The 24,326-nt window shown below is 52.5% G+C and overlaps 8 protein-coding genes across 8 annotated transcripts; 4 read left to right on the forward strand and 4 right to left on the reverse strand.

Annotated features, from left to right (window-relative positions):
* BO66DRAFT_390852 (uncharacterized protein) lies at nt 1-747 on the forward strand. Its single transcript, XM_025647110.1, has 2 exons — nt 1-471; nt 640-747. Exon 1 carries the CDS (start codon nt 41-43, stop codon nt 257-259), a length of 219 nt encoding a protein of 72 aa, XP_025505444.1. The 5' UTR covers nt 1-40; the 3' UTR covers nt 260-471; nt 640-747.
* BO66DRAFT_371591 (CAAX farnesyltransferase subunit beta RAM1) lies at nt 395-3,149 on the reverse strand. The gene is made up of 7 exons (XM_025645455.1): nt 2,246-3,149; nt 1,941-2,096; nt 1,804-1,878; nt 1,597-1,724; nt 1,427-1,544; nt 1,092-1,370; nt 395-1,031 (listed from the first exon to the last, which is right to left on the reverse strand). The coding sequence occupies exons 1-7, from the start codon at nt 2,773-2,775 to the stop codon at nt 749-751; spliced, it is 1,569 nt and encodes a 522-aa protein (XP_025505445.1). The 5' UTR covers nt 2,776-3,149; the 3' UTR covers nt 395-748.
* Nucleotides 3,150-7,057: 3,908 nt separating this feature from the next.
* Nucleotides 7,058-9,515, forward strand: BO66DRAFT_54243 (Zn(II)2Cys6 transcription factor domain-containing protein). The gene is made up of 2 exons (XM_025653383.1): nt 7,058-8,306; nt 8,368-9,515. Exons 1-2 carry the CDS (start codon nt 7,173-7,175, stop codon nt 9,259-9,261), a joined length of 2,028 nt encoding a protein of 675 aa, XP_025505446.1. The 5' UTR covers nt 7,058-7,172; the 3' UTR covers nt 9,262-9,515.
* A 982-nt stretch (nt 9,516-10,497) lies between these two features.
* BO66DRAFT_390857 (protein tyrosine phosphatase-like domain-containing protein) lies at nt 10,498-11,838 on the forward strand. Its single transcript, XM_025647111.1, has 3 exons — nt 10,498-10,616; nt 10,710-11,420; nt 11,505-11,838. The coding sequence occupies exons 2-3, from the start codon at nt 10,766-10,768 to the stop codon at nt 11,564-11,566; spliced, it is 717 nt and encodes a 238-aa protein (XP_025505447.1). The 5' UTR covers nt 10,498-10,616; nt 10,710-10,765; the 3' UTR covers nt 11,567-11,838.
* A 1-nt stretch (nt 11,839) lies between these two features.
* Nucleotides 11,840-13,585, reverse strand: BO66DRAFT_347112 (adaptin-binding domain-containing protein). Its single transcript, XM_025644608.1, has 5 exons — nt 12,949-13,585; nt 12,750-12,894; nt 12,505-12,707; nt 12,076-12,408; nt 11,840-12,017 (listed from the first exon to the last, which is right to left on the reverse strand). The coding sequence occupies exons 1-5, from the start codon at nt 13,475-13,477 to the stop codon at nt 11,938-11,940; spliced, it is 1,290 nt and encodes a 429-aa protein (XP_025505448.1). The 5' UTR covers nt 13,478-13,585; the 3' UTR covers nt 11,840-11,937.
* Nucleotides 13,586-13,887: 302 nt separating this feature from the next.
* Nucleotides 13,888-14,843, reverse strand: BO66DRAFT_390859 (putative small nuclear ribonucleoprotein SmD3). Its single transcript, XM_025647112.1, has 4 exons — nt 14,611-14,843; nt 14,479-14,539; nt 14,252-14,381; nt 13,888-14,195 (listed from the first exon to the last, which is right to left on the reverse strand). The coding sequence occupies exons 1-4, from the start codon at nt 14,665-14,667 to the stop codon at nt 14,093-14,095; spliced, it is 351 nt and encodes a 116-aa protein (XP_025505449.1). The 5' UTR covers nt 14,668-14,843; the 3' UTR covers nt 13,888-14,092.
* A 413-nt stretch (nt 14,844-15,256) lies between these two features.
* Nucleotides 15,257-16,015, forward strand: BO66DRAFT_371604 (phosphatidylglycerophosphatase; the record flags this gene model as incomplete). Its single annotated transcript, XM_025645456.1, has 1 exon — nt 15,257-16,015. The coding sequence occupies one exon, from the start codon at nt 15,257-15,259 to the stop codon at nt 16,013-16,015; it is 759 nt and encodes a 252-aa protein (XP_025505450.1).
* A 689-nt stretch (nt 16,016-16,704) lies between these two features.
* Nucleotides 16,705-19,008, reverse strand: BO66DRAFT_54299 (homeobox domain-containing protein). The gene is made up of 3 exons (XM_025653384.1): nt 18,459-19,008; nt 18,205-18,404; nt 16,705-18,151 (listed from the first exon to the last, which is right to left on the reverse strand). Exons 1-3 carry the CDS (start codon nt 18,797-18,799, stop codon nt 16,872-16,874), a joined length of 1,821 nt encoding a protein of 606 aa, XP_025505451.1. The 5' UTR covers nt 18,800-19,008; the 3' UTR covers nt 16,705-16,871.
* Between the last annotated feature and the right edge of the window lie 5,318 nt (nt 19,009-24,326).

The raw sequence follows: 24,326 nt of genomic DNA on the forward strand, positions 1-24,326 counted from the left end.
CCTTCTTGAGCGCCCCCCATCTTTCCCCCCTCCTTTTGATATGACGGATAGGCGGGCTGCAGCAGGTCTGTCTGTGCATGGTGTAAGTCGCCCGCTGGCTGCCCCGGGCATTGCAATTCTGCGATCTGCGAGTAAAGAATGCTTTGCTCCGTCTGAGTTGCATCTTCGAGGGGTGTCTGCTGGCTGTCATTGGAGCCCAAGCTCCTGGGAGTTAGTTGTCTTTGTCTTCTTTTCTCTTCCTTTGGCGCTCAAAATATAAATTAGCCAGGGGGAAGTGGAAAGAGGAAGGCGGCTCTCATCAACGGAGGATGATGAGTAATGGAGGGGTAGACGAGGGGCTGGTCTGGAAAACGCCCAGAAAAGCTAGAATGAACTAGATGGACCGTCTGCACATGGAGAAAAGCAGTGCTGCAGGGCAGCTCAGGTGGTACAGAAAACTGAAGTCGAGTCCTTGTCAAGGTGACCAAAACAGTTCGTGCGACCCCCAATCAATCCTCACTGCCATTTCATTTTCGTCTGTCAGTCCGCGTGGCTGCTCAAGGGCACGTCCTTCTGGATACACCCCATTCCCCCCTCAATTTACCTCAGCGGTCACACAGATCCCTTAATCTTAAGCTGATTCTTACGTGCATGTATAAGGTAGATGTACTGTACTGTACAAGTGAAATCCACTCCAACTATCTGACAGTCACTCGCGCCCCATCTCCCCACTCGATTAACCAAAGATGTTCCCAAAGTCCCAGGCTGGCTAATTCACATTTACTGGTTGCCTTTCACACCACAGGCGCATTCCCTCCGCAGCCGCATGAGGAATCACGTAAAGCGGATGAAGAGCTGCAACCTTGTCGTTCTCGTCAAACACATTCACATCAGCTGAATCGCCGTCAGAAGTGACTGGAGAAGTGTATTGCCATGAGAAAGCTGACGCGAAGTCTTCCTTGCTGGAGACACTGCGAGTTGTATGATAGTGGTAATGCTGTGTAGTGCTTAGACCCGCAAGGGTATAGCAGGTATGATACGAATCTACATGTCTTCACGTCTCTCAGTCAGCAGAGGCGCCATTGACAACACTTTCCGGAGGTAAATCATACTTTCCAGGCTTATCACGAAGACCCCCGAACTTGGCCTGACAACACCCAAGGATATATCGGGTCAAGCCTTCCCGACTGTAGAGGTTGCCCACAGAGCTCTGTTTGGGCCCTGCAGCCGGTTGAGCTCCGTCGAGCGCGGATTGGATCAATGGCCAGCAAGATCCAACCCAGTGGCTGTAGCATCCGTCAACCAGCTTATTGGTTCTCCCCGAAAAGCCGCCTTCAGGGGCATACTGTCGAGCAGAGAGCCAGGACAGGAGAAGAGGGACATCCATGCACCTGCCACCATTAGCCGCACTCAGAGTGAAGAGGAGCGAAAAGCAAACGCTACTCACCTCGCCACGGTCACTTCAGGCTGGCCCAGGATGCACAGACAGGCCAAAGCACAGAATGCATAGGCGCCATGTGCCTCCGACCCGGGACTTCCGGAAATCCCACCTTCGAATGTTTGACCTAGAGTTCGGGATTAGCCTAGCGCAGTCAGTTCAAGGAAGAAAGCACTGACATCGAGAGAGGTATGCGGAGAGGCAACTATCGAACGTCTCCAGACCATGTTGTCTGGCTTCGGCTTCCGGGGGTAGAATAAGTGGCAAATCTAGTAGTGATATGATGACCATCGCGCAGTAAGCGCCGCTGAGTTGGCAGTCAGTACGGCATGGCATGTACGCAAAATAAGGGATCTAGGTCCGGAAGGGGGAGGGGGGGCTTTTACCGCACATCTTCTTCCCCACCTTCGCAGACTCTAAAGCCCCCATCGGGCTGCTTCAGTCTCCCAAGCCATCTCCACCTGAGTCGAGGTCAGCAGCATACACCAGTGGCCAAGTAGAGTGGACGAGCTCGACAACGCACATCTTCTCCCTATCGATCAAGTTGTATGCCTCTTCGCCTCCGATCATCGCAAGGGAAAGCACAGCAGCATAGCTCGAAGCGCAGTGGGACAATTGACCATGGCCACCTCCAAAGCCCCCCGTCGGGTTTTGCATGGGTATGAATGATTTGACAACACTGAAGCAAGAACGATGAGTCTCAGTAGGCGCTCGATTTATTGGGCACCGGATCTGCCCCGGACTCGGCCAAGGTCCATCCGGCATCTGCAACAAAGCACACGGGCCCAAAACAGGACTGGAGATAAGGGGCACAGGTTTTCTACTCACCGTTCGCGGACTCTACTGATATCCTCACCTAGAAGGCTCAAAGCTGCCAGGGCCCAGTAGACCAGCCAGGGCCGACTGGCATCCATGGCAACGAACCCCTCTGGGTAGTCCTCTAGGGAGTCGAACAAATAGGCTACATGCTCATCCCTCGTGAGGGCGGGCACGCCAAACCGGTTGAAAGGGCCATTCTGGGTGCTGTGAATGCCCTTCAAGAAAGGTAGACATTTGTTGACCGTCTCCGCTTGGACCTCGGAAGTTTCCGTCACCAAAGCATCTAGGAGCAGAGGCGGCGTGGTGAAGAGAACCGGCACACCGGGTTGCACTTGTGGTTCGCACATTTCGTCGTTGGGTCTCGGCGATGACTGATGGTCAGTAGAAGTCGTTGTAGACGCAGCAGATGAACGACCACTTGATGAGACCTTAGGCCGGATGGGGTGGTTTTGCGTGTTTCCTGGCTTCGGTGCTTGGTTGGCGGTAGTAAAACGAACTTTGCGCCGCTGTCTCCCTGAAGCCGCGATCACGATCGGCATGGGAAGCTAGCTTGACCAGGCCGGTTTGGGGACTTATATCTCTAAGTTTCTAATTCTTTGTTTCAAGTAGTAAAAGGGTAATTGATCCAGCTCCTGATAGCTTTTGAATTGTTCTTTTCCCTTGCCAATGGATGAGCTCTGTTATCGCCATTCAGGAAAACCATTGTTCTTTTCTGGTCAGGTGGTGGTGGGGTTGCCATGGCTGGCGGGATTGACCCCTCAGGCCCCAGTTTGGGTCAAGTTGCGGAAACAAGCCAAGTGCGCAGTTCAGCCCATCTTGCTCTTTACATCTTCTTTGTTGGATTCGTTTCCTTCTTGCCTCCCTTCTGGCGTAGATTACTTGGAGTCATCGGTTTTCTTTCATTCGATCGAGCTCAGGGCTGGGCAGAGATAGTATCATAATATCACTGTCGAGACCACTGAGTCACTGACTCAACTGACACGTTCCGCTCACCCCTATCTTTTCGTTCCATGTCTTCCAGCCATCGCGGATGTGGAATGGATCTTCGTTTCGGTTGACCGAGAGAGGCTAGCGAGCATTCCGGCCTGATTCTTAATCCTACATGTAGCTAACTTACTACTTCGAATTGATCCCCTGCCGGCAAATAACTTACTCGAGTACAATACGAAGACCATCCATCATATCTTAACCAATCTGATGGAGGCTCACAGTTACAGCCGCGATTGGGCCCATCTCTCATGCTTGAAAGTGCTTGAAAGTCATCTGGCTGGCAGGTATACTGGAACCAACCGATCAAGAGCATTCGATTCGGTCGTCTGCTTGGGGATTGACTCGGATAGGATTTAAAGTTAATCGATCGCTGCTGTCTCGACTTCTGCCGATAACTACTAACCACTGACTACGGAGTACTAATTCCCCAAGGCCCTCAAGCACTGACCATCTGACTAGGAAATCCATCGTCATTCTTCTTCTGGATCTAGCCTAACAGCACCAAGTCCGAGCTAAGGTTGTGTGGATGTGCTAATTATAAAACTCAATGGGTTGCCTTTTTAAGCGCCCATCGCCGGCAATCGGCGGCGCATCGCTAGAAAATTCGCTGGCTGCCGAAAGCGACACCGCGTTGGAGACGTTCTTGCGTGAAGCCGGGCTGGCGTGGCAAAGCTGCGAGTCAAAAATTCAATGAGACTGATTGTTTCATAGCCGGCACATCGATTTGTCGAGCGTCCCCTTCCCCCCCCTCGGGAGTGGAGCCCACGGGCCTTGTCTTTCCTTCATACCCGCCTATATGCAGAGCGTTTCCTTACGCCTGGCTCGGTACCACCTGCTGTAGGGAGAGACTCTGTAGGTCGAGTTCTAGTGAAATATACATACATGACTAGTCCCAGGGCTTCGGCCAAGACCGTTTTGACTTTTGCGCACACGGTCCCGTGAATGCTGCTGGCGTTGACAGTGCCCTGCCCTGGTCTTACAAGTTTTTTGTTGAGAATCAATTTTGGATAGGTCATTCTGGCGCTTCGAATCGACGCCGAAATGAGTTATTACATGTGCTGGCGGCTATGGAATTCTCTTCCTTGATTTCTTGTGCTAGAATGGGCCGAAGGCAGCCAGAGAGCGATGGAGAAATACGTACCCAGCGTGAAGCGTCGAGCAACATCCTGACAGCACAGAGATGTACATTACAGTAACAGTAGGCAGATCGTACCAACGCAGCGCGAGATCGCATATGCCTAACGGTTGTGCACAACAGTTATCATATGTTAAAGCTTCCGGAGGGGTTTGATGGGGAGGCAGTAGGAGGAGACCGTGACTGCCATAGTCATTATTCTTATCATTGTGATTATTACGGGCTTCATCATGATCTTTCATTATCCTGATCAAGGGACCGATGCAGAGAAGACTTCTTTTTCTGTTCCGTGCTCTCGAAATCCCTAGCCGCTAATGGGAGTTGAAATGCTATCAGATGGTCGTGTTGATTGGAGCTCATGTACAGTCAGCCACCTTGTTGGCAACGGAGCCAACATGTGTGCACCATTGATTGACCAGGTCCGCTGGGTATCATTGGATGATGGCCATGATCTACCTAGCTCCGGGACTAGGTGAGGACTAATGTACTATGACCAGGTCCTGGGAAAGTGCTGAGTATTGATATGCCCATTCAGGCAGTAGGCAGTGTTTTCAATTCAGTAAGTATTTAGCTGATTCCAGTCATAGATTGTGTTGCGCTGCAGGGCCTACTACAACTTTCACGGACCTTTTCATGTCCTTTTCATGAAACCACCTGCTATGGAATCATCGATGGAAACTACATAATACAGTACATACATACAGCACATACATACATCCGGCGAGGTGGCTGAGTTTGAACAGGCGGCGCGGAGTGCGCCTGTGCCCTGTCTTCTGGTCTAGTACGGTAGGTAAGTGGCTGCGGGGCCAATTCCGAACAACGGCCCATCTGAGTACTAACTATTGCCACGACCGACCGAGCAAGATCGGAGCTGCTGCCCCATCATGCCAATAATCGTGTTGCCTTAGTCAATAGAGGCCCCTCCCAACCGATCTGGCCGGTTTCCACTGATCTTCCTGTCCCGAATGTTGCTCCCGTGTCTCGCCTACGGAAAATTCCGTCTCGTACCGTGGTCATTAGTTTTGAGCCTCCAGAATTCTAGTCATCCATCCATCATTGTTGATAAATTTCCACTTGAAGATAAAGGTTGTATAGGTAGTGATAGTAGCAGCAGTAGTAGTATTGGTGCTGGGTACCGCTACCGTACCTAGATGAATGGATATCAAGCCCTTTTTCTACCTATTAGTGCGACCCTGAACGCAACCAATTGTCAGGTGGGCAAATCAAGTAACTGTGATTTTCGTCGGAAGTGGTGCGCCAACGAGATACAAATGCAGCCGGTGCATGTCTGTGTTCGACTAGTACTGCCCTTTCCCCCATCAATCAGACTAGCGTCTTGTGCTTTTCCATGCCTACCGGCAATGCTTTTGCAAGATCGTCTAAGGTTTCGCTTGCCCAGAGGCGATTGGGAAGGATAATCATGAGACTCGTCAATCGAGCGAATCTACGGTGATGCCGAACCGGATCAAACTGAATTTTTCTTTCTTGCTTTTGTTGAACGGAGAGGGTCTACTCTGTACCCAGTCAGTCTTGAAAAAAAGCGAAAAGCCGACTACTGTATGTAAGTAACGAGAAAGTATGTAAGTGTAGAGAGTGGGTAGGGGGGGGGACTAGGCCTTTCAGGGTCATCGTAGCCGGCGTGAGCAATAATGAGCACGCCAATTGAGACGACGGGAGATGGGTCATGGTGTCAAACATCGTCATCATCTTCTGACATATTCCATTCTAGAGAAAGTGATAATTTAGATGGTAAAGAGGGAGAAAGAAAAGAAACAAAAATAAGGGAAATTATAAAAAGGCAAGTGCGAAAAAGAAATGTATGCGCAAAAACAAAAATTAAGAAAAAAAGGTATGGATTTGTCGAAGCAAGCAGAAGAGGGACGTGGTAATTACTCCGACTAAACCGGGTTGGGGATGAAGCCTCCTTCCCAGGACTCCCTAGCGTATTCTCCGGCCGATGCAACTTCTTGCAACTCTTCGCAACTCTTCGCAACACTTTGTAACTCTTGCAACTCCCGCCTCACCGCTGCTTTGAGTCCCCTCTCTTTTGCTGGGGACGTGTGTCTGTGTGTGTGCTTCACTTGCTGTTTAGTGCTGCTTAGTTCCACTTCCCACTGCTTTTCCCTTTCAATCACCACCACACCACGGCTTTCCATCCCATCCCATCCCCACCTGTTTAGTCCCTTCTGAGTAGCCTGGTAAAATTGACTAGACTACTATCAGTAATTCTCTAATTTCTCAAAAAGCCATGGCCTCATGCTATCCGCCCGCCCGCCTTCGCCTTTTTTTACTCTGGCTCATTTGATTGTCTTTTGCATCCCCCGGATTCTGATTCTGGGCTTTTCTCTTCCTCAGGCTCATCTCGCCCAGCTGCTGCTTGCTGCTGCTGCTGCTGCTGCTGTTCCATCCCATCATCCACTTCCTTTTCTTTCTTCTCTTTCTTATTTGTTTTTTGTACCACCCACAACTGTTTGTGTGTGTCTTCCTCTCTGTGTGTGTGTGCGTGCGTGTGTGTGTGTGTCTCCTCTTGTGTCTCTATCTTAACTACTATCTGTGTGTCTTGCTTTCTCCATTCATCCATTCATCCATTCATCCCCTCTTCCCCCCTCCGTCTATCGCTCGGTTTCTCCTGTCACCTCGTTCTCCTCTTCTTCACGTTTCCTTTCACTTATCCTCTTGCTTGTTCCGGGTTTCCTTACTCTTTCTTTCCTTTGCTTCTTGGGATAAAAGTCTCCCTCTTAACGAAATCTGTTTGATGCCCTCCTTTCCTTTATTCCCTCTCTATCTTGGTAAATAGTCTCAGCTGTCACGATGTCCAACGTCGATTTATCCAGTGACGGCTTCATTGGCCTAGACTACGACTCTAGGAACTATCTCCAGGCGACGCCATGGCCCGTGGCAGTGGATCACCAGCCCTCCCAGAGACCCGATGGATCGCGAGATATCTCGCCCTTACAAACCAGCGGTCACGCCTATGATCAGTCGGTAGTCCCAGACCCTAACTTGATCGTCGACTGGCAATTCCACGGGCAGCACTTGCAACCCCACCTTCAGTACACTCAAGAGGAAGCGTCGTCCGCCCCTCAGTACGCTACCGCCAGCTATGGCATGCCCCTCCACTCTTCGCCCGTGGATCTGATGCCCCCAACCCATGACCATATGAGCACGAGCCTGTTGGATGGGCCCTACTTGTCGCTGTCCGCACCAGTGGAGATGGTGCCATTTCCCTATCAAGACTTCCAGGCCGACCTCATAGGTTTCACGGCCCCCCATGGTCTTCCGGATATGACCTCCTATGCGGCGCCGCACAATCTGCTTGAGAGCAGCTCACCGACCGACACCTATCTAGAGGTCCGGTCTCTGACCAGTTCGAGCAGCGACAACGGTTGGAACACCATCGAGACCCGGCGCCCTCACGAGTTCACCTATCCAGATCAATTCTTCATCAATCCTACGCAGACGCTACACGACAGAAGCTTGTCAGAATCTTCCTACTCAACGTCTTACGGCAGTTTTGTTGAGATCACCAATCCCATCAACTCTCCTGGCTCTGACACCAACTTCGATGCGGCTTTCAACAACAGCCTGACCCGGCGTGTGTCCTACGACCACACTTCGCACGGTTCAGTCTCGCCCACGGCAGTCAGCCCTGTGAACATCGTACGGCCCGTTCCGGTGCCTTCGAAGAAGCCGACCTCTCCTCGATCGGCCGCCTCGCAGTCATCTTCTGCTTCACCCCCGAGCAGAAAGCCTTCTCGCAAGAGCCCGATTGCTGCGAAGACCGCCGAGACCAAGGTCCGGAAGCAAACGCAGAATGGAAAGCCGGAGACCACCGAGAAGCGAATCGGCAAGCGCAAGGGTCCGCTCAAGCCCGACCAGCGGAAGCAGGCCAGCGAAATACGGAAGCTGAGAGCTTGCCTGCGTTGCAAGTTCCTCAAGAAGACTGTAAGGGCTCAATGCAAACTCAACGAGTATGGTTTGTGCTTGCTGACTTGTTTACTACCAGTGTGACAAAGGTGAACCTTGCGCCGGTTGTCAACCGTCGCATGCTCGTCTGTGGCAGGTTCCGTGCACCCGCATTGACATCAAGGAGATCGGGTACTTCATGAAGGACTGGAAAGCAGACTATGAGCGCCACATCTCCCTTGGATTCTCGGTGGGGAACATCAAGGGTTTCTCGGAACACGAGACAACCCTCTTCATCACTCACGGTTATGGTCAGATTCTCCCGATCAACGCTCGTGAGGTGTATGTGCGTGACGAGCAATGCTTCAGCGTTGACTGGGTCGAGAGCATGCACCGAGAGCCGACTCAGTTCGAGGTTGAAACTGCCAAATTGTCTGCTGGAATGGAGGGTATCTCCCACGCTATGCTTTCCGAATATCTCGATCGCCACATCGATGGTAACGGCACCTTTGAGAAGTTTGTCGACGACTACTTCGAGGGCACGCCTTTCTTGACACAGATGCTGAAGACCGCTTTCCGCTACTATTACCGCACGAAGCTGCCGGTCATTCGCAAGGCCTTGAAACTCATCATTGCCTACAACCTAACGCTCCACGTGACTATGGTTGAAGGTCTGGGCGAGGAGCAATGCATGCCTGGAAAGATCGATTCATCAACATCTAGGTTCAAGGGCAAGACGATGGCCCCAGTCATGATCAATTTCCAAATCAAGTGTGCCATGGCAAACATGTGGCGCGAGTTGCAGAAGGATGTGTTGGAGGAGCTATCAAGCCTCTACTCGAGCGTCTACAGCGGCGACAAATTGAAGAACTGGCCCACCATCTTCATCCTGGCCTCAATCCTTCTCGCAGTCTGGGAGGAAATGCAATTTGACTGCCACTACCGTACTCCAGTGAGTAGTTTTGAACTTGAATGTGATGGAACCATAAGTTAACCCCCCGCTTAGGAACCTGCTGCAGTGGAGAAATTCTGCAACGATATGGAGACCACCCCTGTTGGCGTCATTGTTGGCCTATTCCAGGCGATCTCACAGAAGCTTCCCGCCTTTACGGACTGGGAGACCACGAAACACCACCACCTGCTGCACTCGAACCCTGACGTGTGTACGACGATGACTGAGGTCCGCCAGCACGTGACTCAGTTTGGTATGTCCTTCTTGCGCTCGTTCGTCTGGCTGGTTGACTAACGTCCAACAACAGAGAGCTATCTTCGTGGCCGGTCCAGTACCAAGTTCAACCGCAACGACTTCGATTGTTTGTCGAACAAATTTGTTTCAAGACTTGTGATTCGTGCGAATTAGATGACGTGTTACGGCTCTGAAAATGACGGAAGACACCATACGAAACGATGATATATGCCGGCATTGATGATTATGAAACTCACAGCACAGCAATTAGCGATCGCATCGCTCTGTTCGTTCGTACTTTCCCGCCGTTGTCATCATGATGCTTTTTTCCTTCTTTGTTGTTTGTGTTTCCCCCACCAGGGGAGACGACCTGAAGCATTTGCCCTTGCTTTTATCCCATCCTTTCCTTCTCAGTGGTATACCTTTCTCGCACAATTTTTGCAATAGCGATGATGAGGATCACGAATGTCATGATATTGTACGGTCACGAAACTGTTTAGCAGCGGATGACGGATACAGCTACGTTGCGACTGATGCAGGAGGCTAGTTCTCCCATTACGCGCTGCAGGTTGCATCTGGAGTCCTTTATTAGCGAGTATGTTTGAGTGTCTGTTATAGGAAGAATTTGTTTTTATTTTTATTTCTTCAGTTTTTGGTTATGATCGGAATATGGAGAGCAGCTGGAAGGCGGTTCGCAAAGACCCATCCATGCCTGAAGGGAAAACGTGCAAGCATGCTCATTTTTTATTCATGTCACCAGTTTATAAAAAAAATGCACTTTATATGAGGTCATGCTGCCAGGAGAATTTGGTACGGGGTTGGATGTAGAGAACATGCTTGTAGCATCTGCATGCGTCAAGCGTTACGCTTGTCTGGTAGTTTTGTAGACTGATTGAGATCCAAGGGTTCCATCAGTCTGGATTGGAAAATCCGGGGGAGGGTGATTACCTAACCCGACCTCGGCTCAACGCTCCCAACAGATCAACAGATCTATTGTTAAATCTTTCTTTCTGGCAGTCTACAGTAGAACCTAAAGGGGTGTCATCGCAGATCTCCAGTCAGCCCTCTGTTCAACGTCAGCAGACAGCACCCTGGAGCCCACCGGTCTACTTACTCCGGCCGTCCGATTCCCAACCTGAGCGTTGACGTCTCTGGAATTGAATGTCAGTTCCTCATTCCGTTCCAATTACACATCTCACTCCAAACACAAACCGCTTCCTCCCCGTACAGCTCCTTCTAACATAGCTTCTCACCAGCATCAGAACACCATCACAACCACCAATTCACCTTCAAAAAAAGGAGTCAAAAAAGGATGTCAACCAGCACGACCACCAAGCCCCCAACCAGGGCGGCCACAACCTCTCGACCATCCCCACTCACCAAACCCTACCTCATCCTCTACAACGCCCTCAACTTCACCCTGTGGGCCACCTGCACCGTCCAGGGCCTCATCCTCCTCGCGACGGGCACGCCACCGCCCCTCATCTTCCACAAAGTCTACCCGCTCCTGCAGGCCACGCAATCGCTCGCCCTGCTCGAGATCCTCCACAGCCTGGCGGGCCTCGTGCGCGCGCCCGTCACCACCACCGCGATGCAGGTCGCCAGCCGCATCCTCCTGGTCTGGGGGATCATGTACCCCTTCCAGGGCGGGATTGTCGGGGCTTCTGCGACTGCCACTGCCACCGCCACCGTTGCGGGCGCGCAGACCGGCGACTACGCGTTCCTGGGCTGCCTCAGCGCCTGGGGCATCACCGAGTGCATTCGGTATGGGTTCTTCGTGTGCCAGGTCTCCGGGCTCGGGGTGCCGGCGTGGTGGGCGTGGCTGCGCTACAACACCTTCTACGTGCTGTATCCGTTGGGCATTAGCAGCGAGTGTGTGATGGTGGTGCAGGCGTTGAGGCCCGCGGCCGCGGTGAGCCCCGTGTATTGGTGGTTTTTGGTGGTCGTGCTGGGGGTTTATGTGCCTGGTATGTTTTTTTGCCCCCTTGTCTTTGGACTTCCCGGGGGGAGGAATGGGTGATGCTAATTATGGATTTGCGGTAACCATACAGGCTCGTATATTCTCTACACGCATATGATTGCTCAGAGACGCAAGGCTTTGAAGAAGAAATGATGGGTCCGCGGGCGTGCTGTGCTGGGCGCTGGGTTTGGGTGGGCCATTTGGGGGGGCGAGCGAGCGACGTGACCGAGATTTGCCGGAGAGGATTCCGCACGGAGGACGGAGTACGGAGTTCAAGGTTGGAGACACTGCATGTATCACGCAGTATCACGATAATAAGGCTACGCCGCGCTGCGCTGCGCTGTACTGTTGTGCAACAGTAGCGGTACCTACGGTGTGTGTGTGGCGTTGACTGTTATGGGATGTGTACGTTAAGGTTTCATGAATAGATATCATATGTACAGTACTGTATATGTAGGAAACTTTGACCATATCCTCTCATGCCATGCCATATCATATCGTATATACGGAGTATGGTGTATGTGCTATAAGTCCTTCATGATATCGCGCACCGCTTTGGCAGCGAATCGCTTCCGTTCCGTTTTGGGTAACCCGTCGCTCATATCTGATTATCCGGTTAGCCAGGAATGGCTCAGAAAGTTATTGAAGAATTAGGTACGTACCTTTGATCGCTCGCATGCGCAGCAGCAGCGCCTCCACCGCATCCACCCGCAGCTCCTCGTCCGCCTCATCCTCTTCGACGAAGTAATCGTCGCTGCCGCGCTCGATCGCCATGCGCAGACCGACCATCTCGCGCTCCAACTCATTCACCTCGGAATCGAACCCGGCCGCCCCGTCGTCCTCGTCGTCCAGCCCGAGTAGCTGTCTCTCCAGGTCGTCCTGGTCGTCGTCGCCGTCATTACCGAGTCTCATCGCCAACCCCTCGGTCTCCTCCTCCGCGGCACTCCAGTCATGCGTTTCCAACACCTCCTTAACCCGACGCATGCCTTGCAGTTCTAAACAAGACAGAAAACAAGTCAGCCCTGAGTGAAAAATCCCAAGCCCCGCAGAGTACTCCGTAGACGAGACGGGAAAAGAAGGAAACCACAAACCTCCATATCGATTCCTCCCCGCATCCTCATCCTCCTCCCCACTCCCCCTGGGGCACCACCGCACAACCTCCCACCCCATCAACCCCATCTCACACAATTGATCCTCCCACCACCCCACGGAGAACGGCTCATCGATCTCAACACCAAGATGATCATCCAAATCAACTTCGAGTCCATTCATCTCACCACCACCACCATTACCCCTCATCTTCCCCTTCGCAGCGCCAGCGCCAGCAGGAGATGACGATGATGAAGCATCCACCAAAACCAACAACCCGGGCACCTCCCCAACACCCATGCCCCCCCTCTCCTCCTCAATCAAACCCCGCACCTCCCCAATCGCGTGGATGAACTCCTTCAATCCGCGTACATCCGCCCGATCTTCTGCCGCTTCTGGTTCCGAGGTGGTGGGGATCGTAGTAGTCCCCGGGGTTGATGCCGGACTCGGCAGAAATGATGAAGGGTCATGGTGATGGTCCACCGGATTGCGGACGCAGATCATCACTGCGCCGATGGCGTCGCGGACGACTTGGGCGTCGGGGCCGGAGAATTCCGTCTTCCATTGCGCGGGGGAGGGGGTTGTGGATGGTGATGGTGGCGATGGGACTGCTGCTGCTGGCGTTGAGAGGGGGATCTCGTCAACCCAGATGGGGATGTCGGCTGTGTAGTAGCGGTTCTGGATGGGGAGAGGCGGGTGGGTGGTGTAGCCGGCGAAATTGGTGGTCGTCGTGGGCGGGGCGGGTGTTGACGAGGTTGCGGTGACGGTTGAGGCGGCGGAGGAGGCGACGAGGGTTGTGGTTGAAGAGAGGGCTGTTGTAGACGTGGATGGTGGCTCGGTGACCGGTGCGCCGGTGAGAGTGTGGAGGAGAGGGGGGATGATGGTCGTGGAATGCGAGCTGGGCGACAGGATGAGAAGCCGGCGCGGATTGCGGATGATGTTTCTCGTGGCGGTGGAGGGGTTGCCGGGGTCCATGTTGAGGTTGGAGGTGGTGTTCTTGGTTGGGGTTGGTGAGCTTCGTTCGCTGCAGATTGTGGAGGAGAGAGACCCCGAGAGTAAAAGTTGGTGATGCTTAAAGTTGCCGCTGGTGCGGGTGCGGGGAGGCAGGCCGAGGAGAACAAAAGACAGCCAGCGCGCGGAAGTTCAGTCGCCTTCCTTCGTATTCCCTCTCTGCACTTGCGTTTCGTATTTCCATGGACCACAATAATGTCGTTTACGAGCGTTTCTGGCAGCGCTGCAATCGATTGGCGCTGCTCATCCCCACTCCAAAGTACTCGTACGTAGCTTTGTGTCGAACCCACGCGCGGACGGTGGCTCCCAAAAACCAATCCCTCTGCCCTCTCCCCTACAGGACGTATACGATAATTCCGACAGATTTTTAGTACCGGGTATCCATTTCCTCCAGAACAAGGGCCAATCGTCATTCGATTTCGTGTAGTATATTCGATTCAATGGAAAATCAACCCCCCGACCGACCGACCCAGATCCAAGAGTTGCGGAGTCCATAGCAGAAAGAAAAGAAACAAACGCCGACCAACGTCAATGATTATCCACCTCCCATCCCCATCATCATCAATCAAACAAATCCCCTTAGCCTCGTCGCTGGCCCCGAGCTCTCTGCACAGTGGCCTTACCACGAGCCAGACCGACACCGCGGCCGCGCTGGCCTCGTGAGCGGAACATGGGGGCGTTTCTAGAACATTCAATTCAGTTAATGCTCCGAGAGAGAGATTCAGGAAAGAAACCAACCTCAGCATGTCCGGAACAATGAAGAACTTGACATGGCTTCCCCGGATGTAGACCTGATCCAAGTGTGACACGCGACCGTCGCGGGCGGTAACCGTGATATCCTTCAGTTGCACGTTCATGTTATCCTCGGCTATATTAGAGGTAAGAAAGTCAGCGACGATGTCTTTCAGGTTTGTTGGTTCGTGAGAGGGAGGAAGATCGAGGGGAGTCACGAGGATGGGACGCACCCTCCAGAAGTTTTCCGCGGTACACGACACCGGACGTGATTTCGAGAGTGACAACGTGGCCCTAGATGTGATTTAGCTCAGGCACTTTGCTGAATCCATGCATCGCAGCTGATGAAGGACAGAACCACCCACCTGCGCCTCGTTCAGGAGCTTGATCGGGATACCGATCGTGCTGGTCAACTTGCCCATTGTGATGTCTGGTTGGAGAGAAGAGAAGCAGGAGGCGGGGAGGAAAGAGCACTAAACGATCACCCGGGAGGGAGTCTGTCTGTCGGATAGAGGTCGAAGGTAGAGATTGGGTGCGGTTGGTCCTGCGACGATGGAGGGGAGGTGGTTGGTTAGTTGCAAAGGACAAAACCGGCGATGTTTGACTGGGAGAGCATCGAGTAAGCAACCACACCCGCTCGACTCGGCGGGCGGAGAGTTTTGCGGCTCTGCGGGCGGACGGCCAGCCAGTAATTTTATCCATCTGCGCATTTACACCGTACTCGTCGGTAGAACTGCACATGAATTGACTTGATACCAACTATCGCAACCTAATAACTAATCCCAGACAATCATCACAAACCAGCTACCGCACCAACACTCTCAATACGCAAAAGAACCTATACCCAACAACCAACACCCACCCATCCAACCCTCCCTCCGAAATTGGTTCCTTCGCAAAAAAAAAAAAAAAGAAAGAGCTTCACAGCTAAGCTCCACAGCTAGCAGCTAGCAAAAGCACCACCACCATCACCACCCCCAATCCCCCCCCAAAAACCCCAGACTCACAAAAATGAACCCCCCAAACACCAACCTCCGCGCCTTCAACCTAGCCGTGACGACCCTCCTCAAAAACCCCTCGCACATGCTCCCGCACCTGACCATCCCAACCATCACCCAGCTCCCCGAACAACTCGGCCCCGCCATCTCCGCCTCCCTAGCCACGAGCACCAGCACGAGCACCAGCACGAGCACGCCCCTCGAAAAACCGCCCCCCCAAATCCAAATCCGCGCCCTCATCCTCGACAAAGACAACACCCTCTGCCCGGCGCGCACGACGACCTTCCCCCCGGACATCCTGGCCAAGCTGACGGCGCTGCGCACCTCGCCGACCTCGCCCTTCAACCAGACGACGGCGCCGGACTCGATCCTGATCGTCTCGAACCGCGCGGGGAGCCACCCGCGCTACGACGACGAGGTCCGGCGCCTGGAGGCGCAGCTGGCCGACCTCGCCATCCCCGTGTTCCGGCTGCCGCCCGGGGGCGCGGTGGCCAAGAAGCCGTTCTGCGGCGCGGAGGTGCTGGCCTGGTTCCGGGAGCGCGGGGTCGTGGTGCGCGCGGATGAGGTCGCGGTCGTGGGCGATCGGCTGGGGACGGATGTGCTGATGGCGCGGGAAATGGGGGCGTGGAGTGTGTGGTGTCGCGATGGGATCGATGCAGGGGGACAGCGGGAGGGGGCGAATGTGTTGGAGCGCATGGAGATGTGGGTGGAGCGGTATCTTCGGGTCAATCGCGGGTTGAAGGCGCCCGTGCCCAAGGGGTTTGCTCAATGATTTCTTGGGAAAGGGATCCTGGAATGGGAGACTGGATTTTGTGTGCTGTACTATATTTGAGATAGATGAGTTTGCTGCGTTCACTAGGTGTAAACTTGGATACGGTGGAGTTCGATACCCAGCACAATAGCCTTTGGATTGAAACAAATCAATTTACATAACCTCTACATGGAAGATTGAGTTATCATGATCAGGTGGTCCCTGAGGAATGGTCTTCAATATCACTCGAACTCTAAATACCCCGGCGAAGATTGTCTCAGCCTCGCGTTGGAAGAGAGATGGTAGATAATAATCGGACAGGATCACCTCACTCAAGGCACCAAATAACCGTCACAAAAGGAATATGCAAACATGTCCTAACCCGCCAATCCAAGAAACAAATAGAAGATAAACCAACTGTCGCCGTCTTAGTCCGACTTTCTGGCATAACCACGTTAAACACCCCTGACCGGAGGTGAGAAGAAAAGAGAATAAAATGAAACATAATGGTCAGGGGCAGTGAAGAAGAATCAAAAAAGCGCATCCAAGTGCGATCGAGAAGGAAAGAAAAGGCGCTGTGTAACGCTCAGGACCAGCCCCACAGAAGAATAAAAATACAGCAAAAGACACGCTGAGGACACAATGTAAAAAATATTGAATCCGTCTCATCGAACTTGTTCGACTTCAGGTCTCAGAAAGAAGTTTGAAAGGCATTCGTTTACCCTGCTGAAGGGGTCAATCGAGGTGTGTTGAGGTATGAGTGACAGCATCCGGGTAGGGCTGAACCAGACTCATGGATTCGAATGTCAACCAGAAGAAGACGGCAAAGGATAAGCCCAAGCGCCAAAGTTTGTTTACCAGAATCGTACAGCCGGACTCAAGAGCCGGGCGCCATTGTGTTAGGATCCACACTCTCGAGTGTCAGACTCTGGAATTCCCCCTGGACACCGGGGGAGGTGTGTCCAGACATCGAGTGCATGGGCAGATCAAAAGCGCTGCTTTCAAGCCCTATGGATTGAGGAACACCAAATGTCATGTTGTGCTTGGCATACATTCCATTCATCCCCATGCCCTCATCCGAGTAACTTGTTTGGTGCTCATTACCCAGACCATACATATCTTGCGATGTGTGTGAGATGTTGGAGAGGGGTGGCGAATGGTTGGCAATCATAGGGTCGGCATGACCAAGACTAGGATAGGACGCCGTCTGATGTGCCACTGTTGAGTCAACAGCGGGCGTGACAAATGGTAAGGTGAATTGAGTTCCTATGTTGGTAGCAACGGGGGTGGAATCACCACCTGCACCGGTACTGAAAAGTCCCGGGCTGGCGAAATCAGACGGAGAGGCGGTAGTTGTAGCTGACATGGGGTGGGTTCGTGGATCAAACCCGTAGGCGGCAGATGTATCAATACGCAGATTCAGGGCCAGCGGATGAGTCGATTGTGGAATAGGGGCAAAGATCCCTGTGTCTGGCTGGCCAAAATGCGCAGGGGCTTGAGAGAAGTTGTACTGGGCAAGCGGCGGCTGCATTGCAGAGAAGTCGACGGCTACCGGAACCGAACGACTCCGTTGCCGCTTGTGACCACGGACCGCCTGAACGCTCAGGTGGGTGGGGGTCTCGGGAAACACATTCAGGTAAGCTTGCGCGAATTGGTTGGGTTGGGAGGCAGGACGTTGAATGAAGGGGGGCGACATGGGAGGATTCATAGCAAAGTTATTGTATGCCAGGCGATTTTGGAATGACTCCAGGGAAACGAGTTTGGCGAGCTGGACGCTAAGAACCTTCGGGTGGCCTCCGAGATGGTGAACCAGAATTTGGCTTGCTTGCTGGTCTTCTGTGAAGTCACCGCACTGATAAAAGCCACCAGAATTGGATGAATCCATGTAAAACAGTGGAGGTCGATTAAGTTCCACCACTAGACCGCCAGTCCGCGAAGGGGCGCCATTTGGTCCGGGGGTCTGGTCACCAGACTCCAAGGTGATGTTCTTGATGTAGGCAAAGGGGTATTCGATCTTGTATCCGGCAGAGTCGTTGTTGATATAGTAAGTCATGCATGCTTTCTCCGGGGAATAGAATACAACGAGGTCCATTGCGTTTTGTCCAATGCGGCGCCAGCTGCCGATAGTTAAGGAACGGCATGTGAAGTGATGAATAACTATTGCCAGTCAGTCTTGATGTCACAACTGCACCAGTGCTCGACAAACGTACCAACTTTGCCAGAGGGGGTCGGCTCATTAGGGTAGGCCCCATTGGTTCCGTAGCCTCCTGTCCGGCCAAAAGGGTCTCTTGCACCAGGCTTGCTTGGATCGAATTGCATTGCTAGATATTGGCGCATTGATTCGGGGATTGAATCGCATCCTTCGCCGGTTTCGATGCTCTTCTTCGCAAGCATCTTGATCTTAGCGCGTCTGCATCGGCGCGGTCAGTATTTCACTTCAGATGTGCGCGAAGAAACCACAAACCTGTTTTGAAACCAGATCTGAACGGACCGCTCGGTCATGTTGATATCTTGGGCGATTCTTTCACGAGTGGCAGCGGTAGGGGTAGGGTTTTTGTTGAACTCGACTTCGAGTGTGACCAATTGGTCCTGGGTCGCGCGCTGGCGTTTGTTGTTCTTCTGTTGCTGCGTTAAGGTACTCTTCCTTTGAGGACGGCGTGCGGCGGGAGCAGTCGTGGTAGTAGTAGCATTGGACATGGCGGGAGATGGAGTGGAGGTTTCCGAGGGAGACGAAGTTGCCGTAGCTACTGCTGTGGTGGCAGAGCATGGGGAGGTGGCAGGGTCAGGAGTGTCTGTCGAAGACATGTTTGCAGGGATTGGGCGAGATTGTAAGGTAGTACGACGAGAAAAAGGAGATACGACCAAAGTGGAAACAGATGCTCCGAAGTGTGTGTGTGTGTAGGGAGGGGTTGAATTTTGGTGACGATCCGGTCGACAGTCAAATGGAGATATCGGTCTCTCTGTAGCAGCGTCAAGCGCGAGAGAATCGTGGTGAGATCAAACGAATGGAAGCGCTTTGGCTGTGAGACACGGGGTGAACTCGAAGACACAAAGCTTTGGGGGGGAGGGCGGGACAAAAGCGCGCGTCGCGGAAGCGTCGATTTGGGGGTTGATATAGTCAAGAAGCGGGATGAATGTAAACAGCTGACCTAGGCAGCTTGAGGCGAAAAGAATCGATGGCTTCGTTAACCAGAGACAGAAGTATATAGGTCCGTGATCGAATCTCAATTGGCGTAGAACCGAGATGTGATGTTGCGAATACTGGCTGAGAGATCTCGGCTCAAGGTAAGCGAAGACAAGGAGATTTGATCGAGGGATCGTGAAAGAGTGAAACGATCGACTGAAGCGAGCGGATAGTGATAATTGAAAGAATGGAATTGAAGTAAAAACAACAAGAAACGAGTGAATGGGGTTGGGGGGGGGGGAGGGAAAAGAAGGGAAGGGAATGAAGATGGCCGGTAAGGAAGAAGAAGAGAAGAAGAGAAGGAGAGAGTAAAGGAAGAAGACAAACGGGTGGAGGGAGAAGGAGTAGGAGTAAGTAAGGCAGGCAGGAGGAGAGGAGAACGGGCTGGGCAAGCGGGTTGAGGGCGACGGGGGACTGGAGCGACCGTCAGTCAGTCAGGAGATGGATGGGATGGGGGAGTTCCCGAAACGGTTAGCGAGTCAGTAGTTGGCGCTGGGCTGTTTTGGCACCGGCTGTTCCTGACTGTCTCCGTGGGGCTGGCCTTTTGCTTCCCCTTCTCTTCGCTTTTCTTTTCTTTTCTTTTTTTTTGCTCTCCTTTCTTTTTCCGGCTTTTCCTTTTTTTTCTTTTGTTTTTTTTGTTTTGTTTTTTGCTCTCTGTCTTCTGTTTCTATCTCCCTTGGTTGTCTTCTTGCAGTTGGATTGTGTAGTATCCCCCAGACCCTGTTGGCTCTACAGGAATACCAGTATCACTTGAAGAGCCACGTCGGGGGAGCAAGTAGCAGTGAAAGTATACTTATCGATTGGTAGAGTATTCCGTATCCCGTAGAAACCAATACTATCTTGATCATAGCATGAGTCTGTTATAGACATCATGGACGCTGGTATTGATCGCCCTTATTTATCCTTTTTCTCCCTACGACTCTGGTCCTGTCCTGTATCAGAATTGTTGATTCCAGTTCTCCGTCGCCTTGTGCCGCCGCCGGCCGGTAAAACATTAGGGACGTTACAGACCTTCACATGGCGTTTCCTGAAGCAAGACCAGGTTGTTACAGAACCAATGCCCACCGCCTTGTTTTAGCCCCTGCATCCAGTTGCATTTTGCACCACTGCATCTGCAACTGGCTGCCCGATCGTTCTTCATCCTGTGCAATCGATGTCTCCACCAATCAGAAAAAGACGCTTCTCCCATCTCGGCCGGCGTATACTGAGTACTCTCTCGACCTTGAACTTTAGTATTCCTCGTATCAGATACTTCGAGGCTAAGTAAGGTCCTTCTCGGGACATCCTCCGTCCACCACCAGCCAGCATTTACCGCTACTGCTGCTGCTGCTGCTGCTGCTGCTGTCAAGCAAGGCACCTGTGGCTGGAAGAAGTTCCCATTGGCTCAGCCAGTCTTTTTTCTGGGTCTGGTGGTCTGAACGGTAGAAGATTGACTGAATATCGTCCACCATAAATAGCGCCAGGTGCGCTGCTCCCCCAACGTCCGGAAGTCCCTGCTTTTGGTAGCAGCTGCACCGAGCCCAGCGAGAGTGCATTCCCGTCGAAGGAACATGGTCCGGTCGAGTCCACTACTGACGTAGGGTCCCTCATGATCCGAAGCAGCAACGTGAGCTGGACTGTTCCAGCGACCGGGCGGGCATTGCAGAAGCGCCCGATGTCGACAAGCTCCCCCCAAGGGTTCCGGGTAGTGGAGCATTGTCGCGAGATTGCCGAATCAAGAGCGCTCTCTGCGCGATGGAGTATCCCGGGCGCGGTGGATGGAAACAAGAAATAGTGACGAGGCCAAGCAAAAAAAAAAAAAAAAATCGATTACTGACCAGATCGTACGGAGTTACTGACGAGTCTTTCTGGTCTGCCGAAAGTCTGGCCGGTGCATGGACATGGTTCCTTCCTTCGATTGTTCCCTTCCATCCCAGCCTCAGCGTCACACAGGGACAGGGACAGCCGTCTTCTGCCAGCTCGACCGCTGGAACCGTGGGCGGTGAATGTCTGGATCAGGGGAGAACCGGGAAAAACCATGATCTTTAGTAACCCTCGGAACGGAGTTACTTAACTAGTTGATGGCCCAGTTACAGCTCGCTAACAAGGGTAACTCCATTCGCTCGAGTGAAGATGCCTTCGGGCTCCAAGCTCTTGTCCACCCCTTCGAGTGTCATCGATCAAAAACCATGTCATGATCTCACTGATCCTATACAGTGTAACTATAACTAAGGTATACACTTGGTGCATGAGAGGTCGCTCACCTCCCAAGGTCTTTCGGAGACAGCCGTGCTGCCGAAGTTTCTAATACCGAACCACCTATGGAAAGGCACGGTCTGTTAATAAAACAACTACGTAGGTGTGAGTGCGTTCTACACGACCGAGCTCGGCGACCTGTCTTGGGGTTGGTCTCCGCCCGTCCCGGCGGCAACTTTTCTGCCCACCTTTTCATTGTGGATGATTGGACCTTCACACATGACAGCGCTAGCTTCGGGTGGAGAAAACGATAGAGGTTCCAGTTCGGTACTCGTGCTGCTGGCTCCCCCTCCCCTCGCTGTTTTGGGTCTTGGGAGTTTAGCCCTTGGGACGGTTTCCATCGGTTCTTAGTCTGGCCGTCTTGTCTTCCATCTGGGTTCCATTCCCCAGCCCGATCACGAAAAATATATTGAATCAATTAAATCAAGGCGACTAGCCACGAACATGAGTTGCGATCGAGAACATGTTGCGACTAAGAACAATCCATGAAAATACGGGGAAATAATCCCATGATCGACAGGATGTTCACGGAGCGCAACCTGTGCTGCTTTTTCTTCTTCTTCTCTGTCGTATTTCCCTGTTGGTGGTCGTCCTGCAGATAGCAGACGCAGGTACACAGCTCTGCTCCGACCTCCGAGTGCAGCAGCAGATAGCAGGGGAAGAACCTCCGTACCTTACCTGAGTTTTTCCCTGCTGTACCACGTGAGCTAAACCAGATTTGGTCAAAACGGGGGAAAGAGAGAGGATGGACGGGGCGTGCAGATGATCCGTGCACTCCACCAGTGGTTTCCCATTGGTGCAGGTCAACTCAGCCACCAGAGAGTGCCAGGCACACCCGCACCTTACCCGTCGGGGCAAGTCACCCATGGATCAGAATGGATCAGAATGAATCAGAATGGATCAGAATGGATCAGTCATCCGAAGGGGGGGGTCGAGAACTTGTCCGTCGCCGGCACTAACGAGATACTGACTGCATCCTAGTAAGCAAGCAGCAGGGATAGGCATCGATTGTTAGCCACTGACCACTGACCACCGGGGAAATTTTCTTTTTCTGATCCTCGTTCGGGTCAATGTCAATAGGGGGAGACACCGTCACCAACCTGAACCTGAACCTGAACCTGTCCCCCGATTCATGCATGCCTCTGATGATTATTCAAGTCATCGTATCGTGTGTGCCTTGGCCCGTTGCTGCTCCACTGCCAATCACACACACCGTATCAAAACTTTGGCTGCAAACCTGAACTTGCAAGCCCATGCTCGCATTCTGATCCACTCGGTCGGTACTATGTCCATGTGTACTAGACTAAGTAGTTCGGTGTACTCCGGCGGAAGTTGGTTTTCGCTTCTGGTAGTCTAAACCGTGAGTTGTAAACGAGTGACCCCCTCTCGCCCTTGCTGTTCACGACAAGATCTGCCCCGTTTGGTGCTCAATAGTGTCTGCACGCCATGATCTGGCAGTTACCGGTCCGCTCGGGTTTCATCGCCGAGTCATCCCCTCTTCTCCTATCCAATCCCTCCATCCCGCCATCGCCAGGCCCAAACACATTTTCTGCAGTGCCTGAAGCCTAGCGCACGGAGCAGGTGGTCACCCCATGCCGATGCCTTCAACAAACAGCACAACTTCATCAGGACGTTCGCTCGAGTCGGTGGAATCTCACCCCGCATGGGCTACGAGTCACGTATCTTGACTCCTTGCCCAGGGCTTAGTTACCGGTATGGAGAACTGTACGGAGTACTTATCATAGTGAACCCCCCCCCCCCCTCTCTGCAGCCCGCGCTCAGGGCATGTTCATCATCTTGGCAACGGACCTCTGAAGTATCCACAAAGAGGGAGGGGTGTCCAGACAGCATGCATGTTGTCTTCTTTTCCTCGTTCATGCTTTCAAGACAAGAAACCTATAACATACAACATAAAAATAGAAACAGAAATAGTCACAAACACAATACACACCACGATCAATAGTCCCCGGAGCCACCTGGTTTTTGGTCTTGGGGATCGTCGTTCTTCTACGGAGGACTCATCGAGAAGAGATAATTATAGCTTTTGCCCCCAGAATGATAGATTTTCCCACCTTTCACTGCGGAGATGTAAGCATAAGTAGTGCTCGATCACAAATGCATGCACTTGAGCCATAATTGCCAACTTCATGTTCCGTCGCTTAGAAGGGGCAGGGCAGGGTGGATAAGACTGACCACTACCTAGGCTCTAGGGACGGGCACGAAGCTAGCGAAATACTGCCGACAAGAAGCTTTCTCGCTTAGAGGTGCATCGCCATTAGGGGAGGAATAGCTAAAGGCGGTAGCTCACTACCTACGTACTGCACCTCAGGCAGCACTGTAGCAGGCAGGACTGTACCCAACTTGATTCACTTGGCTTTCTAACTTGGGTCTTGCGTGCGTCCATATGAAGCCCCTGCGAAAGAAAGGGCACAAAAAAGCAGCCCTGTCACTTGCCTTGCACGGCTCGGAGGCTGGGATTGTATACTTCTGAAAGCTCGGATGTAGACCACCAGGTCCATCACTCTACGAGCAAATGAAGTATTCACCACAGCCGATAAGATATTTCTCTCATGGTATATAACGGCTCACAACAAGCACAAAATCCCCGAAGGCACGAGATGCATTTGTCATCTCGAGACGTAGTTCACTAGTTGGTCACGTTAACTAGTTAGTCAAACCGATGCAAACTCACATGTGAGCAAGGGATAGACGATCGGAACCTGAACCTTGCCTGACAGCCACTGCAGGCTCCCAATACGCTCATGTCTCGCCGCGGTTGGGAACCAGGAGCCTCCTCAGCATCGACAACATCACCATCAAACCCGGACGCTCTCCAAAGCCTTATTCTGAGCTGCAGTTATAACGGAGACTGATGGTTCTTCTTCTCTTTCGTTTTCTTTTCTCTTTTTTTTT

This window comes from Aspergillus aculeatinus (genome assembly GCF_003184765.1).
Source record: "Aspergillus aculeatinus CBS 121060 unplaced genomic scaffold BO66scaffold_16, whole genome shotgun sequence".
Lineage (NCBI taxonomy): Eukaryota > Fungi > Ascomycota > Eurotiomycetes > Eurotiales > Aspergillaceae > Aspergillus > Aspergillus aculeatinus.